Raw genomic sequence first — 17,092 nt, forward strand, 5'->3', positions numbered from 1 at the left:
TCCTTTGTCTTTTTTCTTCTTTATGCGCTTTTTTACCTTCTCTCACGGCATATGGATCGCCGCGTAAATGCATCTCACATAGATGACCGAGTCGCAGCAGTTCTCGTACATTATTACTACTGACACTGTTGCGTTTGCGAGCAGCGTTTTATGACGTTGTAATGGTAATGACGATGGGTGTTTGTTGGCACGTCTACGAGGGGTGTCTTGTTGGCCCTTTCTCATGGCTTGAGGCATCGAACGTGTATATTACTTCTCGTTTTTCTTTTACCTCTCTTCTTTCGTTTTTTTACCATCTTATTACTAGAGGACACCTGTTATATACATATGAATATCCATATGAATATATATATATATACGTATATGAATATATATATATTTTCATTTGTGCATGGTGCTTTTATCTAGCGACGAGTATGAGAGCTATATGTATATATATATATATCTACTATTACCTATTGATTATTCGTGTATTCGTACGTCTTTTATCTTATTCTATTGCCCCGTCTCTCCCCTTTTTTATGCTATGTACTCTCTAAGTGCCTACAAAGTGCGCCTCGGTGTGGTCATCGATATTAGACAGCTTGCGAATGGATAATATGTATCTCTTTTCGGTTATTTCATTATACTACACGGCCTCTCGCTATTCCGCGCGATCATGCGACGGTCCACCAATCGTTCACCCCAATCGTCATCGGCTTGCGGCCATTTTCTCTTCTTTCTTCATCCACGTTTCATTGGTTCCGACGATACATCGCGCTCGTGCAGTTTAACCGTTTGAGTCCCAAGCAGCGCGATCGCGCTCTTCAGTCGAAGTTGCGCGCTCAACTTTGCTGATGCACGTACGTCACATAGTACCAACAAGCGCTATTGCGACGATTGGGATTTTTCGACATAAAATTAAATAAGCGCTATCGCGCCGTTTGAACTTCGTCGCATTCGATTAACCCCTTGACTACGGCAGACTTTGATACGTAGTGGCCATATCATACGGCAGGAATTGAGTTACCATGTGCGCCATTTTTGTGAAAACAAGCTCCCTTCGTGTCAGAAAACCAAACTACGCAGAGCGCATATAGACACCTTCTGTGTCACAAACGCAAAATTTCTAAGCGTCTATAGGCGTCCTTCGTGTCACAAACGCAAAATTTCTATGCGCCTATATTCGCCCTTAGTGTCACAAACGCAAAATTTCTAAGCGTCTATAGGCGCCCTTCGTGTCACAAACGCAAAATTTCTAAGCACCTGTAGGCCCCCTTCGTGTCACAAACACAAAATATCTAAGCGCCTATAGGCGCCCTTCGTGTCACAAACGCAAAATTTCTAAGCGTCTATAGGCGCCCTTCGTGTCACAAAAGCAAAATTTCTATGCTCCCATGGACGCTCTCTGTGTCACAAACGCAAATTTCCAAGCGCCTATATTCGCCCTTCGTGTCACAAACGCAAAATTTCTAAGCGCCTATAGGCGCTCTCCGTGTCACAAATGCAAATTTCTGAGCGCCTATAGGCGCCCTTCGTGTCACAAGCGCAAAATTTCTATGCGCCTATATTCGCCCTTAGTGTCACAAACGCAAAATTTCTAAGCGCCCATGGATATTCTCCGTGTCACAAATGCAAATTTCTGAGCGCCTATAGGCGCTCTCCGTGTCACAAACGCAAATTTCTGAGCGCCTATATTCGCCCTTCGTGTCACAAACGCAAAATTTGTAAGCGCCTATAGGCGCTCTCCGTGTCACAAACGCAAATTTCTAAGCGCCTATATTCGCCCTTCGTGCCACAAACGCAAAATTTCTAAACGCCTATAGGTGTCCACAGTAGCCAAGGGGTTAAGGCAAACATTATCGCGTTGTTCAGGGTTTTTCGGCCGTCTTCTTCCGAAAGTCTTAAGCTCTGCTTGGGACTCACACGGTTATATTTGGAACCGGCTTCGAAATTTAACCGTTTGAGTCCCAGAAGGATTGGAAAAAGCACTGTCGAGGAATTCCAAGCAGCGCGGGCGCGCTGCCTCTAATTGGGTACGAATATACCCAAGCAGCGCGATGGCGCTTCTTCTATTTTATGTCGAGATATCCCAAGCGGCGCGATAGCGCTTCGTTTATATTATGGCGATGAATGGCCAAGTAGCGCGATAGTGCTTCGACTTGGACAATCAGTGACGCACCATCAGCTGTTGAGAACGCTCGAAATGTGCTGGGTTTTCTGGACATGAAATCTGAACAGCACGATTGCGCTGCTTGGGACTCAAACGGTTAAGTGTACCAGCGTCTCGATGAGCAGCTTCTTCGAAATGTAATCGTAATTCGAGATATTCAGAGGGAAATACGATGCCAGGTTGAAGTTTCGTTCCTTCCTGCTGGCTACTGTTGATAATGTATAAAGCTCGAGTGCTTTCGAATGCTCGAGGTGCTAAATGGAATTTAGTGGCAGTAAATTTGGAGCAAATGGTACTTAACCCTTTTACTGTCAGCTCCTACTTTCAGACTATTAATTAGATGTCTTTTTACGTCTAAGTTCAGTAATAGTTAAACGGTATTGCGTGTGCTTTAAATTTGAACGAAATAAATAGTAGGATTTTGAAAAATTTATTTTTGGGAATGTACGTGTCGAAATAGTTGTGGAATTTTTCGTACACACTGTGAATTTTAGGGATAAAATTCGAACTGGGAGTTGTCCTTATTCGTAATAACTTCATTACTTGGTCGTAAATACATATCATCCGCTTATATGGCCGCGAATCTGATTAATGCCTGGTCCGAGTAAAATTCGATGTTGTTTATGGCAGCCATAGTCGATGTTTCGACATTGATTTAAAAATTTCCGAAGCAGAAGAAATTAAATCTTTTATATTTTTTATTTTATATTAAAAAGGTATCACAATTGGATTATGGGTATTTCGATTAAAATATCAAATTCATGTTTGAATTAATTAAAAACTCGTCAGTTTGATGAAAAGCAGAAAAATATGGAATAATTCAGGAAAAAGATTACATATGTTTGGCTTCATAAATATAGACCATGCACTGCAAAAATTATTATAAATGAATTATGTGTTGTTTTAAAATTGTACTGTGATAAAACTCATTGTTCAAAAAATGTTAATATATCTACCAAAAATATGAATTTTTAAAAATGAAGAATAGGGTCCGGTATTATTTAAATGAAAATATATTACTATACAGTATGCAACGAAATGACAGCACACCCTATAGTTGATTCTTCCTATATTAACGAAAGTATTTAAAAAATAATAATTTTTTTCCGATATGTTTGTTGACAACGTTCCAAAATTCACGCAAGAAATAATTTTGATAGAAAACACAGGCTTTTAAATAAGAATTGTAAATATTACTCAACAGTGAAGACACGTTGTTCTTTCGTGTAGCGCTCCATTTTTAGTCATTTTGAACTGTCAGCTGACAAGCTGTACTTTTCTTCCGTTGGCAACACTTTACCGCACAAATGGCGCGAAATTCAAATCTTGGCTGAATTTCGAGACTTTATAATACCAGTTTTCCTCTCTAAAATCAAATTTCCTGTATAATCGATCGAAAAATACCAAAAATAATAACCATAGGGTGTGCTATTATTTTGTCACGAATGTGTACAACTCATTCTCTCTTATTTTTCATTTTTGTGCTGATATATGCATCATTGCTTATCGGACAATATCAGTCAATTCGTGAAAAACGTAGACTTTCACAAAAATTTTGAAATCAAATTTTGTAAATTTTGAAATTTCATTGATAATACATATTCCGGATATATGGCCATATTTAATCGGAATCGGTGTCCATATACGCGATCAATATGTACCTATAGCTACACATAGTATGGACAGTGCTGCCTATCAGCGCCATCTGCGGCGCCATCTATGACGCCATCTTGGTGTTAATCGGGGCCGTTGAGTAACTAATTTACGAGCACGCTGTATCGTTCGAACCAACTATGCCAGCCCGCGATACCTGATTTTTATCGAAACTCGGATTTTTATCTGCGAATTTTGTTCCACGTATCGTTTGTATCTTCGCATCGTATAAATTATTTTTCCAATGTTTTTATCGCCGTTTTTGCCCGTTGGTCGGTTCTTTGGCGAGGAACGCATAATCATCAGCTGATAGCCATGCGATAGGTGTTGAATCGTTTCATCGCAATATACACTATCGGCCAGAAGCATGATCATTTATTGCTACTCCTCATGGCAGTTTGTGATAAGCTGTATGTGTATTCGATGTGGCAAGTCGATATTTGTTCTTATAGTAACAACTTATCGTTACTGCATTACGTGTTAGAAAATGGAATATCGATACGTCAAAAGCCGGGTTTTCAAGCGTTAATATAGCCGAAACTTTTCTGGTATGTTTATATACCGGGTGAGCAATGTAACTTGATCACTTTAATCATTTATGTTGCTAACTGAAATTTTTTGTTCTGTCAATAGAACTATGAAATTAATCAAAACGTTTATCCAGTTGTTTTCATTTTGTGACTATAATTATTACCCTCTATACTATCTATATTCTATGTTCTGTGTTTGAGTTAGGTTAGGTTAAGTTATGCTAGTGTTAATACATTGGTTCTAAAACCAAATTTTCCTAAAAGATAGGAAAAATTATCTTCTTCCGTTTAAAAAATTAAAATCAATTTTGAAAATTTGAAGGAAAATTTGAAAAATAATTTAATTAAAATATAGTTTTAGAACAAATTTTTAACTGGTACAGTGCTAATGAAAATAATCGAAATGATCGAGTTACATTTGTTCACCTCGTGTGCTTTTATTATATATAATATGTGTAACTCGTGACTGTCTTTGCGTAAGACGGAGGATTTCGAACGTCGAAATACGAGCTGCAAACGAACCTAAACGAAAGACTAACCTTTTGCAGTTAGTTGTCTGTCAATTTGGGCTCGATATTTCGTTCTCTATATTTTCGATATATAAAACACAGCTTTTGTGTTATAACTTGATCCAACAGAAATATACATAGGTACGCTACTGGCTGGAAAAAATACAAAAATGAAATTAAATCTGGAATAATTCTCCAGCATAGAAATACGAACTGCAGAAGGTTAATATTCGAGAATCCGAATGCCTATTTCGCATAATACAAAGAAGGAAGAATCAGAATTAGAATTTTTTAATTTTCCCAAATTTTTCCGAAATACTGATTTTTGCCGAGATTCTATACTTTTGGCTGGTAGTGTATACCACTATCGAGAAAATTGAACGTAGGCTTGATAAATAATTTTTTATTTTTCGAATTCACTTATTGGAACCTAGCTTGATCACAGATAGGATGATTAAATTCTCAAGTTGAATCAGTAGTAAATAAAAACTGTTAGTCGAAGACTCGTGATCTATATGATATAATAGAAGTTTGAAAAATTCAGTATTTTTTCGACGAAATTTTTGCGTGCTTTTTGCCAAAGAGAATAGCCGTTGAACGAAAGTCTGCATTAGAACGCGCCATGAAGTAGGACGTGCGCACCGTCATTAGGCTTTTTAAACAATTACCTGTTAAGTGACTCGATTTACCTTAGTCGAGAGGTGCTTCTCTTCTATTTTCTTTTTTTTTTCAGTTAATTTCTTTTTCTTTCTACTATTATGCCATCCTCCACCTGACCCGGGCCCACCCTCTTCTCTCTACGTCCCTGATTCTTACTACACTTCTTATTTCCTCTCTCTCTCTCTATCTTCCCTACTCATACTATCTATCTATCTATATATTTACGGATAAGGAAGTACATTGCACGTTTCGTTGTGTTGTAGTATTCTCGGGATGAACCTGTTTGGTTGCAAATTCTGTGAAACGATGAAAGGCAGCTCTGACGTCGAGTGTGATAGGAAAAACTTTGACTCGTTACTCTGGGCTATTGTGACGGTGTTTCAGGTACCTACAAAGGATACTTTTCCACGTATCTCTCGAGGGCTTTTTTTCCTCTATATAGTGTATATTATATTATATTATATTATATATTATATATTATATATTATATATTTATATTATACATCCACGTATGCTAAGTTACCTATATATGTATATATATATATGTATACATATACATATATATCCTATATACATACATTACATACGTATGATATCACGTTTGTCATTGAACGGCGAAAGCCTCTCGTAAGACCGCAGACCGTGTCATCTACTTTATGATTTCGCGAGGCCTAAGGTAACGTATGAGAGATACATACACGAAACGAAACTCTCTTATGGCATGCAGCCGTATTATCGAGGTAGGAGGCCACGGATCATTCGAACGACCGAACCTAAGATGATGTTTCTTCGCTTTTTCGTATTCGTCTAATTCGCAGTCGCTGCTTAGCGAGAGTAAAGCGTTTGAAAATGGCGCCATCTCTCGCGCACTTTTGCCGTCGCAGCGCGTCGAGCTGGCCCTCGGAACATGCTTCAACGCTGCTTTCTTTTCTTTTGCGTCTTGCTTCCGCCACGCGTTCTCTCCCATGCGGCTTCTATTCGTCTCTTACGCCAATCCAATCGAACCGTTCGATCTGTTAATCGGAGGAGCGTGCTCCTCTTCCGTTTATCCTTTGCATTGCTGCAAACCTGTTTCGCGTTCGATATCGCGAAGGATAATGTTTAACCTCTTAGTGTCGAGTTACGTTTTCAGTGCATCGGTTATTTCTATGGTAAAGGGACGACGACGGTGCCAGACACGTCGTTCGACGTTAGGTGATTACTTTTAGGTTAGGTTACTTTTGTTGTCAATGAAATGCGGTATTTTAATTTTTATCTGATATAAATTGACTTTTTCTTACGGTGAGATTAGATGGAAGTTAAAATAAAAATTCGCCCCCGGGTGGGCTCGAACCACCAACCTTTCGGTTAACAGCCGAACGCGCTAGCCGATTGCGCCACGGAGGCGATTTGGTCTCTCATTTTTAATACAGATTGTCATACGACTGGAAGTAGTTATTGATAAAGTTGTTGATAGTTCAAGATGTTATCGATGTTTTCATGTAAACATAATGTCGTTATGATATCGTTATGGCAAATAGAAGTAAATTGGACTATTAATTGTAATCAAATTGTTTGGAATTTCGCAACGAGGTATTTATTAATGTATTTTCACTGGAATCGTATTTATTTAATTCGAGCTATTTGTAATTTTTATTACACGTTCTATTTTATATATTACAGGAATTTGTAATACTTATTGTTAGTAATATGAGCCGTTCACCGCACAAATTGATTAACTCCATAAAACAAAAGTGAAGAAATGCAATGAAATAATGTATATTGTTTTTTAAAATTCCCTTTATAATTTAAATCGAAATAAATATCGTAGAATGCATAAATACTAATGCAACTTTCATCTAACGGTATATAAAATTTATAAGAAAAATAACCAAAAGGTAATCGTTAGTAATGTTACCATTTTTATGTTACTGGAAGAGTTAATCGATTTGGCTAGTGAAAAAAGTAATAAATTTAAATTTTACTAAATTTTACTTAAATTCTGATAAGACGGCACTAAAAAATTCACCGTTATCATTCATGGCTTGCTAGTGCATTTGAGTTGCATTATTGCAACGATTTACATTAGAGTACGGAGTTAATCAAAGCGACCTCTGAAATAAATTATTTATTATTCAGTGGCCAAAAAATTTTTGTCGTTTAACGGTGTTAATCTTAATTATCAGGGAAAGTTATTATAAATATAAAAAGTTATGACTATACCAAGTGCTTTGACGCTTAAATTTAAGATTTTTCAAAAAGTGAGGTTAATCGATTTGTGCAGTGAACGACTCATATGTATATAGTGATTTATACAGGGTGTCCCAGTACAATCGAAAAGGGGGTGATTCTACATGAAAAAACAAATCGAAAATAAAGAATAAAATTTTTGCATTCGAAGCTTCGTTGTTGAGAAAATCGACTTTGAATATTCACCAAGTACACCTAATTTTGGGATGCATCATATTGTACCAGCGTACTCGTTGGATAGGGAAAGTCTATTTTCTCGACAACGAAGCTTCGAATGAAAAAATTTTATTCTTTATTTTCGATTTGTTTTTTCACGTAGAATCATCCCTGCCGTTGCTGGGACACCCTGTATATCATAAATCGTATTAAATATTTAATATTTATTTTCAAAATTCTTTCAAATAGAGAAACAGGAGTAAAACCAAAGTAGAAAATATGTTTTTTCTAATATGTCTCAATAAAAATAAATAAATTTTAAACGATTTCATTATAATTATAATTATAATTAATACGTTGTAACCTTTTTTAGTCACTTGTCTTTGTTTTAACGACATCATAGCGATATATCGATACGTGATTCAGATATCGTTGAGTTATCGATTTTATCGATAATGCATAATCGTGTCGAAGTTTAATATAGGTTAATTTGAATAAAGAATTTTGCAAATTTTATTCTTAAATGATAGAAATAGGTAAAAAGAGACTTATTTTATGAAACAATTTAAATTAGAAATAATTTTGAAAAATATAAAGAAGCTTCCTTTAAATTTAGGTTTACATATTTGCTAGAATTAATGCTCAATAGAATGTAAATTGTATAATTAGTTCTCAGTAGTTCTCAACCGTTTCATCTGACCAAATTAATATATGTTCAACTAACAATTAACTTTGTAAGTACTGTTCATTCGTAGTAATATATTCTATTATTCATGATTCAAAAATTTGATGCAATTTAATTTATTTGATGCAATTTAATTAATTAATTCGCGTACCATAAGTTGAGAATCGCTGTTCCATGTTTCATTCGAACCTTTTAACGATTAGACATACAGCTTTTTATCCGTCTAACATGTTTATCACAAATTACCACGATGTTGTCACCGATAAATAAAGGAATTATATGGCACAAGAGGAAGAGAGATTCGCGTACGAGACGTTTAGAAACCGTGGAAGGAACGCGGTGATAGTCGACGAACGAAAGATCTTACATCACATCTTGCGAAATAGTTTTCACCGTCGTGCCATCGTGTCGGAAGATAAGGATTGACCAAGCGCTCGTCGCGGCACGAAAATGGCCGATCGCTTCAGAGAGTCCGCTATGCCTCCTTGTTAAATTGTCCTCGGTCGGTAAAACAGAACTGTGATATAAGCTCTTTGCTCGCAGGTAATCGCGGTAAAGCATCGTATCTCGCGTACGAGCAGCAGCAATTTGCATCGAAGCTTCGCATTTGTTACTTGTTGATTGTTCTTTGTTGTGGTCGTCGCAAGTGCATAATCTCTCACTTCTAGCCTGCTGCCACGTATCTTTCACGATTTCTTCCGTGTGACATGGCGTCGAGATGACAAGTGATTGAAGTTTCTTGCGTTTTGCGTCCTGGTAGAAGGTTGTTGGCAATTGTCTCTGTGACCTGAGATTGTTTGGATTGTCGCATCAGCATAGATGGAAAAATCGCCGACCTTTTGCCTTTTTTTTCGTATCAGCGTTTTTTCCAGCTTTGATCGCTTAACTTCGATTGATCGTACGCTCGTGCCGTGCATGTTAATTATCGTTCACATTCTGTGTACGCTTTGCATGCTGATATGTGTCCCCAAGTGATCGTTGTTGTTGCTTTTCATCGCTGTTGGCCCTGACCGTGTTTCAAATACGCACACATCTCCTTACAATATTTACATTCGATCATACGACATCCCGTTACATTGGAAAAAATAAACGGCAATCTGATTACCTGTTATACGATACAATCCTGATGTTCGCTCAATGGTCGCAGGGATCTCTAACTTTAACGCGATGGTACTTTTTCATGGTTACACACTTCAGAGTTATATCGTTTATACTATATATGTATCATCGATGTTTTCCTTCCTTTTTTCTTTTGATATTTATCGTTGATTCATCAATCTTTTTTTGGGAAGGGTATTTTAAATATTTTGGTTGTATTGAAAAGAGACAGATGGCGTTATAAGAACTAGTTACTTTTTCATGGTTACACACTTCAGAGTTATATCGTTTATACTATATATGTATCATCGATGTTTTTTTTCTTTTTTTCTTTTGATATTTATCGTTGATTCATCGATTTTTCTTTTTGGGAAGGGTATTTTAAATATTTTGGTTATATTGAACAGACACAGATGGCGTTATAAGAACTAGTTACTTTTTCATGGTTACACACTTCAGAGTTATATCGTTTATACTATATATGTATCATCGATGTTTTTTTTCTTTTTTTCTTTTGATATTTATCGTTGATTCATCGATTTTTCTTTTTGGGAAGGGTATTTTAAATATTTTGGTTATATTGAACAGACACAGATGGCGTTATAAGAACTAGTTACTTTTTCATGGTTACACACTTCAGAGTTATATCGTTTATACTATATATGTATCATCGATAATTTTTCTTTTTCTTTTGATGTTTATCGTTAATTCATCGATTTTTCTTTTTGGGAATGGTATTTTAAATATTTTGGTTATATTGAACAGAGGAAGATGGTATTATAAGAACCAGTTAGTTTTGAGAGGCATTTGATGCAATGGCGACGGTTTTATTGTTAGCTGAATCCCATTATGGAATTCCACTATGAATTTCACTATGGATGGCATATATCGGGTGTCCATGTTGAAACAAGAAATGCGAATTATTTGTAGATGATCTGCTGTATGAAAAAATGATTCACATGCGAATTCAATGGGTTTGGGAGAAATATAGGGTAATTGGTTTTTCTTTAGGTGGGCGCGTAGAGGTTATGTAAAGTTCCACTTTGTTCTTTTAAATCACATTCTCTACGAAAAGGTATTAAGCTTTATATATAGAAAAATTATCAGTTTGGAAGATACTTTAATTTAAATATCATTAATTTTGCCATAGAAACTAAAATAATATTAATAAGTGAATTATGGTTACCTGACAATATCTAAATTAAAATACCTAAATTAATAAGTTTTTGATGTATATAAAGATTAATAGAAAAAGCTGATAACACCAGCTTATGTACTTCAAAGTACAAAAATCATTCGATTTTTAACTACGAATATTTTTATGCATATGGTAACTTACGGATAATTCTCATTTACCGATTAAAATTGGACACCCTATATATGCTTTCAAGAATCGAGTATCCTTTTTCTAAAACCATATGTAGACGTTCTCTACAACATGGAATTATTTTTATTCCCATTTACGTGTTACACGATGATTAATAATAATTAATAATATTTGTGTATATACATATATATGTACTTCTATATTGACATAAACTGCTATCACTTATATGTATATCAAAGTATTTCCATTTATTTAAAAATAATTTAATTTCGTTCAGCGAAAAAATTTAATTTCCTAGAATATCATTTGATTTGAATACTATGGTTTGTAAAGGGGAAGTTTGGCCAATTTGAAACCACAGTAAGTGAATTTTACCAAAATATTTAAATAATATATAAATTTTAATTATTTAATAATATTAAATTATATATTAAATTATTAAGTTATTTAATAATATTAAATAATATATAAATTTTAATTATTTTTTAAAAAGTCTACTAGCTGTATATGACAATGGAATATAAGATTTGTTTTTCTACTTTTCTATATTATAATAGGTATTTCTACTTGTCTCAGTATCAGGAACCTTATTATTAGAGAAACTTTCTTTATCTGATTTGGAATTTAGAAATTAAACGACCTGGAAATCAAGATCTCTGGAAAGGAAAAGGAAAAGCAAAAATTTAAAATAAACAAATGACTCAGAAATTTCGTAGGAAATTTGGTAATTACAAATACCAATTTTATTATTGCATAATATGTTTTACTATACAATGTGTCATAATATTTTGCTATTTAAGAAAAAGTAAAAATTTTAAATAAGAAAAGAAGAAGCAGAAATTTCAAATAATCTAAGACTCAGAAATTTCGTAAAAAGTTTGATAATTACAAATACCAATTTTATTACTGCATAATATGTTTTACTATACAGTGTGTCATAATATTTTGCTATTTATAGGAACAAAGTAAAATAAAAAATCTCTACCTCGTGAAGATTAAGACGATTGCAGATTTCTTATTAATAATTTTGTAAGTAAATTACATTTTATTGAAAAATTGGAAAGTGTAATCACATATTCTTAAGGGATTATTATTTAAAATATTTTAAAATATTTAAAATATAAATTATATAAAAATATATAATGAACGAATTATTTAAAATATTATGTCACTGATTTCTAATCGTGCAAGAAGAAAGAAATTTATCGTTTAATTTAAAAGGTATATTAATTAGGATGATGATTTTGTAAAAGATTTTGAAACAATTGGAATACGATTTAAGTGTAATACAATTTAAGTGTAATACAATTTATTAATTAATTTTTTATTCTATATCAAATTCCAGAAATCAATTTTATAATATTTTAATGTGTATACAGTCGATTATAAAAATATTCAAATACACGTACAATTTAATTATTCGTTTCGTTTCTTTCGCTCTCTGATTCTGAAGAAATTATTATTTCTTCATTTAAAATTAATTAATTCAAAATTATTATACTCTATATCAACTATACTCTAGCATAATATAATATTCTTTGTGTACATTATATATTTCTTTAAATGGCAGAATATAAAATTCAAGTTAGATATGAGCTTGAATATTTTTGTGATTGACTGTAGTTGCAATGACCATAAAGAATTAAATCTGTGCAGATTCAATGAAAGCCAATTTATTTAGATATTTTAGAGTGACCCATATGTCTATATTTTCCGAGTTTCATTTTATTTACTCACTACTAGATTTCGAGTATTTATGCCTATGTAATATTTTGAAACATGCAAAGTACATACAGTACAATAATGTATAGAAAGTACCGTGTACCTATAAAATATTCAGTATTTTATTATTTTATTTATTACTTAAATTACGGTATAAAATAGTTTACAAATAATGCGTATAATAATTTAAAAACAAAATAATTGTTTGTATATAATTAAATTTAAATAATCCATTGCCAACAAGTAAGCTTAAATAATATACCATAACAATTTGTTCAAAATTGTTAATTGATGGCTACTGATTTCTGATTTTCATATTAAAACGAAAATTATGACCAACCATAATTTTTTTATGGACATGAATATCTATGTTAGTTATAGGGATTTAAAATTTATATTGCATTTTATTATACTTAATATTATTATGCCTAACATACTTAATATGATACCTAAAATTATTATGCCTAATATACTTAATATTATACCTAAAATTTAAACTGACAATAATTCTTTTATGGAAGAAAATAAAATTTTAGTTAGAAGGGTTTAAAATTCAAGCAGTATTTGCAAGTAAAACGCGTTTAAATAAATTACAATAAACTACTATAGTATCTTATTATAATATTATTATTCAATCACTATCATCATGTATGATAATAGATAGCATTTATTTATTATTTCCCAATTCTTTATTTATCCATTATTTATTAGTTTCCAATTTTTTAATTTCTAAGTTTCTATCTGGTTATTTGTTATTTATTAATTTAAGTTACAGTTAATGGCAAATTTTTATCGAATAAAATTAAATTTCGTTTGTAAAAGTTTAAAACCCAAATTGTATTCGCAAACAATATGCATTTGCATTAACTGTAATAAATTATTATCATATTTTATTATAGTACTACTATGTTACCACTAAATATTCTCTATAATACTATATAATTATCTATATGTTATTCTAATTCGAAACATTTATATAAATATGTACATAATAATTTATATAATATTATATAGCAATTATAACAATTTTTAGTATCTAATTTTCATAAATAATTTTTCTACCGAATTAAATAAAATTTCTTTTACAGAGATTCAAAGCCCAAATTGTACTCGCAAGTAATATTCATTTGCATAAACTATAATAAATTATTATCATATATCCTTATAGTACTATTATGTTACCATTAGACATTCTACATCTACATACGTGCCTATAATTATGAAAGTGGTCTAAGTCATATATTTTTTGATTCGAGATATTTAATAGATAAATTAAAAAATATTTTTATATTATGCAACATTTTAATTTAGAATTTTATTAGTCTGAATAATGAAAATTTATTATGAATGTAAAATTTTATGTGAATCTCATACAAAAATGTTGTTTTCAAAGTTTGAATTGACTTAGACCATTTTCAAAATTAAAAAATTTTATGTGAATCTCATACGAAAATGTTGTTTTCAAAGTTTGAATTGACTTAGACCATTTTCAAAATTAACCATTATTCGTCAAACATTGTGTTACCATTATATGTGTTATCATTATCATTGTCGGATGATTTATAATAACTGATAAACTCAATTTTTTTAAATTTTTGACTTAGACCACTTTCATAATTAACACTAAATAAATTCCATGTAATGTTGAAATAACAACCACTATCTAATGGTTCATTTTTGACAATATTGTGAAAACTGCATTGAATTAACCCTTTGCACTCTTTGGATTTTTTGGCTAGAGAAGAGTAGAAAATCAAAGATTCTCTACTAAAAAGCGGACGATACTTTTTTCAGCAGTAAATAAAGAATTGTATAATAACAGAATTGTAGAATTATTTGATTTCGATACTTCGCATACTGTTACATTACATTAAATTTGATATATTAATTAACATCGATCTTCCAAATTTTATAAAATGGTGAAGGTCATCTTTCGTGTGCAAGGGGTTAATTTAGTTTAAAATAATGCGGTATGGAATAACTGATAAACTCATTTTTTTTTAATTTTGACTTAGACCACTTTCATAATTATGGGCATATATGTACTATTCTAGTTAGAAATTTTTACCAATGTTTATATGATAATGTATATAATAATATCACATATTAGCATTTAATTTCCATGACGAAGTTAAAATTATAACGGTCGATCAGTTTTGTATCGACTGAAGTAAAATTTCGGTTATAGAGATTCAAAAATGCAAGCTGTACTCGCAAGTGAAACGGGCAGCTTCCATTCTCGCGTGACGTGCTCTGTTTGAAGAAAAAGGTAGAAGTGGTAGAAGAGGTTGAAAAAGGGTGGAAAAAGGAGAAGTCGCATTAAATCGTTTGATCTCTTCCCAAACTTCTCTTTTTCCTATAACGACGACACGCGAACGCGGACAAAACCGTGTAAAAGGTCTCACCCAACTGCATTAAATGGAGCGACTGTCTTTTGATGGTAGAAATCTATAGGGTGATAAATCGCGAAAAAAGGATATCGCCACACATTCTTATGCTTATAGTTTTCGACATTCGATTTTTCTTCGAGTCTTGTTTCTATACCCGAATTTTGTAATGAATTCCATAATCGAAGCCGAACTTCGTGCCTTGAATATTTTTGCCATGAAAATTGACATTTTTGCCACGAAATATTTGACATAAATGTCAAATTGTTATATTTCTATGTATAAATAATTACCATAGCAAATCTCATAAAAATGATACGTCGATTGTCAAAATATCTTTTTCCTTTTCTAATATTTGTAAATTTTAATGGAATCACGTTTTAAATTTTAAATTTTAATATTTTTGATAGAAAACAAAATTTTAGAAAATTGTAATATTACAAATTTAATACTTTAAATAGGATCATGCATGACATAATTATTAAAATTCGTTTCATATGAAAATCTGATTTCTTGTTTTTGGTATTAGGAACACAAATGAAATCATGATAAAGAAATAATTATTTTTTATGTCATGCGTTTTGAATTTTCCTGTTTGTATATTATTTATTATTTATTATTTATTATTTACATATTATATATTATTTACTCAAACTACCATCCTGTTAGGTTTCAAGGGGTTAAAAGAGTCAAAGATTACTATTTTTCTATTAAATCCACTTAATCAAGCATATTGTTTTTTATTAGATCCTGAAAATCTATTAAGTAGTTTATTTATAATTATTATTCTAAAATATTTTGCCCCCTGATATCAAAAAATTTAGTTTATACCAAACAATATTTTTACATTTTGGAAATTATTTTGTACATATTTGTAAAAGGTGTTCCCCCAATTTTAAGACGGTTTAAAAATATGCAATACTGAATCTAGTATATTTTCCAATAATTTTAGCTATGAATAATTCAATAATTTCTATTCTAATTCTAATTTCTAATAATTTCTATAATTTCTATTCTAATGGAAATAGAGTCTGATATATACATAATAGTAAACAATTTCATTATCAAAAAGTTGTAACTGGCATTTTATATTTATTGCTTTCATTAAATAATATTCATATTACTTGTCCATTTGCTGAATTAAAATTCATCACAAAATACTTGTTTGGAATTTTATACACATTGGAAGTATATATACTTGAAAAAGTCTAGAATATTATTTTTCAATACAAATTACTCCTAAGGGTGGATCAAAATTATTATCCTAATTTTGAATAACATTTCAAAAAAGTTTGCCCTTATTTTTCTAAATACCTTGCTTTCGAAATAAATTTTAAAAAGGACAAGTATGTCAGTGTAATATTTTACACACTTGTATTATTCTATACACATATGCTATTTTGTTCCTATGAAAGCAAAGTGAACTCTGTGAATTTAACCCTTTGCACTCGGCGATTTTTCGTTATAGAAAAATAGTAATTCGAGAAGCTTCTGCCATGAAATGGTAAATTAGAAATATGCAAATTAAGACGTAGAATTATTTTACATCGATATTCCACGCATCGTTGGGTAATTTTAAATTTGATATATCAATTAACATCGATCTTTAGAATCTAATTAAATGGCGACAGAGGGTCTCTCGAGTGCAAAGGGTTAAAATTTCGGCAATCATTTCTTTGCATATTTATTCTCTGAAATTTTCTTCAAAATTTTTATAGTATTTCTTGAACTATATAGACCATTAAAATTTTCTCGACTAATTATTCCATATACTGTATTACAAATATTATTCGATACTGTAATTAATTGGATTTATTATTTAATTTAAAATTGAATAATAATTATAATTATCCAGTTTAATATGTAATGAACTAATTACGTGTTTGGTGCAACAAAATTTTTCTTTGCTCTATCCATTCAGAGAGTACATACACGCTGTTTAGACTGTCGTACAGTGGTACCACTTCTCGACCATCTTCGCCAT

General features: G+C 31.8%; 1 protein-coding gene and 1 non-coding gene across 2 annotated transcripts in view; one reads left to right on the forward strand and one right to left on the reverse strand.

Moving 5' to 3' along the window:
* Window positions 1-17,092, forward strand: part of Ca-alpha1T (Ca[2+]-channel protein alpha[[1]] subunit T) — a 295,869-nt gene that overhangs the window by 202,119 nt on the left and 76,658 nt on the right. The window contains exon 15 of the mRNA XM_017899591.1: window positions 5,768-5,888. Coding sequence (XP_017755080.1) covers window positions 5,768-5,888 — 121 coding nt within the window. The remainder of the gene's footprint in view (window positions 1-5,767; window positions 5,889-17,092) is intronic.
* TRNAN-GUU (transfer RNA asparagine (anticodon GUU)) lies at window positions 6,817-6,890 on the reverse strand. The gene has a single exon. It is a non-coding gene; the product is annotated as a tRNA-Asn (tRNA).

The sequence above is a fragment of the Eufriesea mexicana genome, unplaced genomic scaffold (assembly GCF_001483705.2).
Source record: "Eufriesea mexicana isolate 0111107269 unplaced genomic scaffold, ASM148370v2 scaffold953, whole genome shotgun sequence".
In the NCBI taxonomy this organism is placed as follows: Eukaryota; Metazoa; Arthropoda; class Insecta; order Hymenoptera; family Apidae; genus Eufriesea; species Eufriesea mexicana.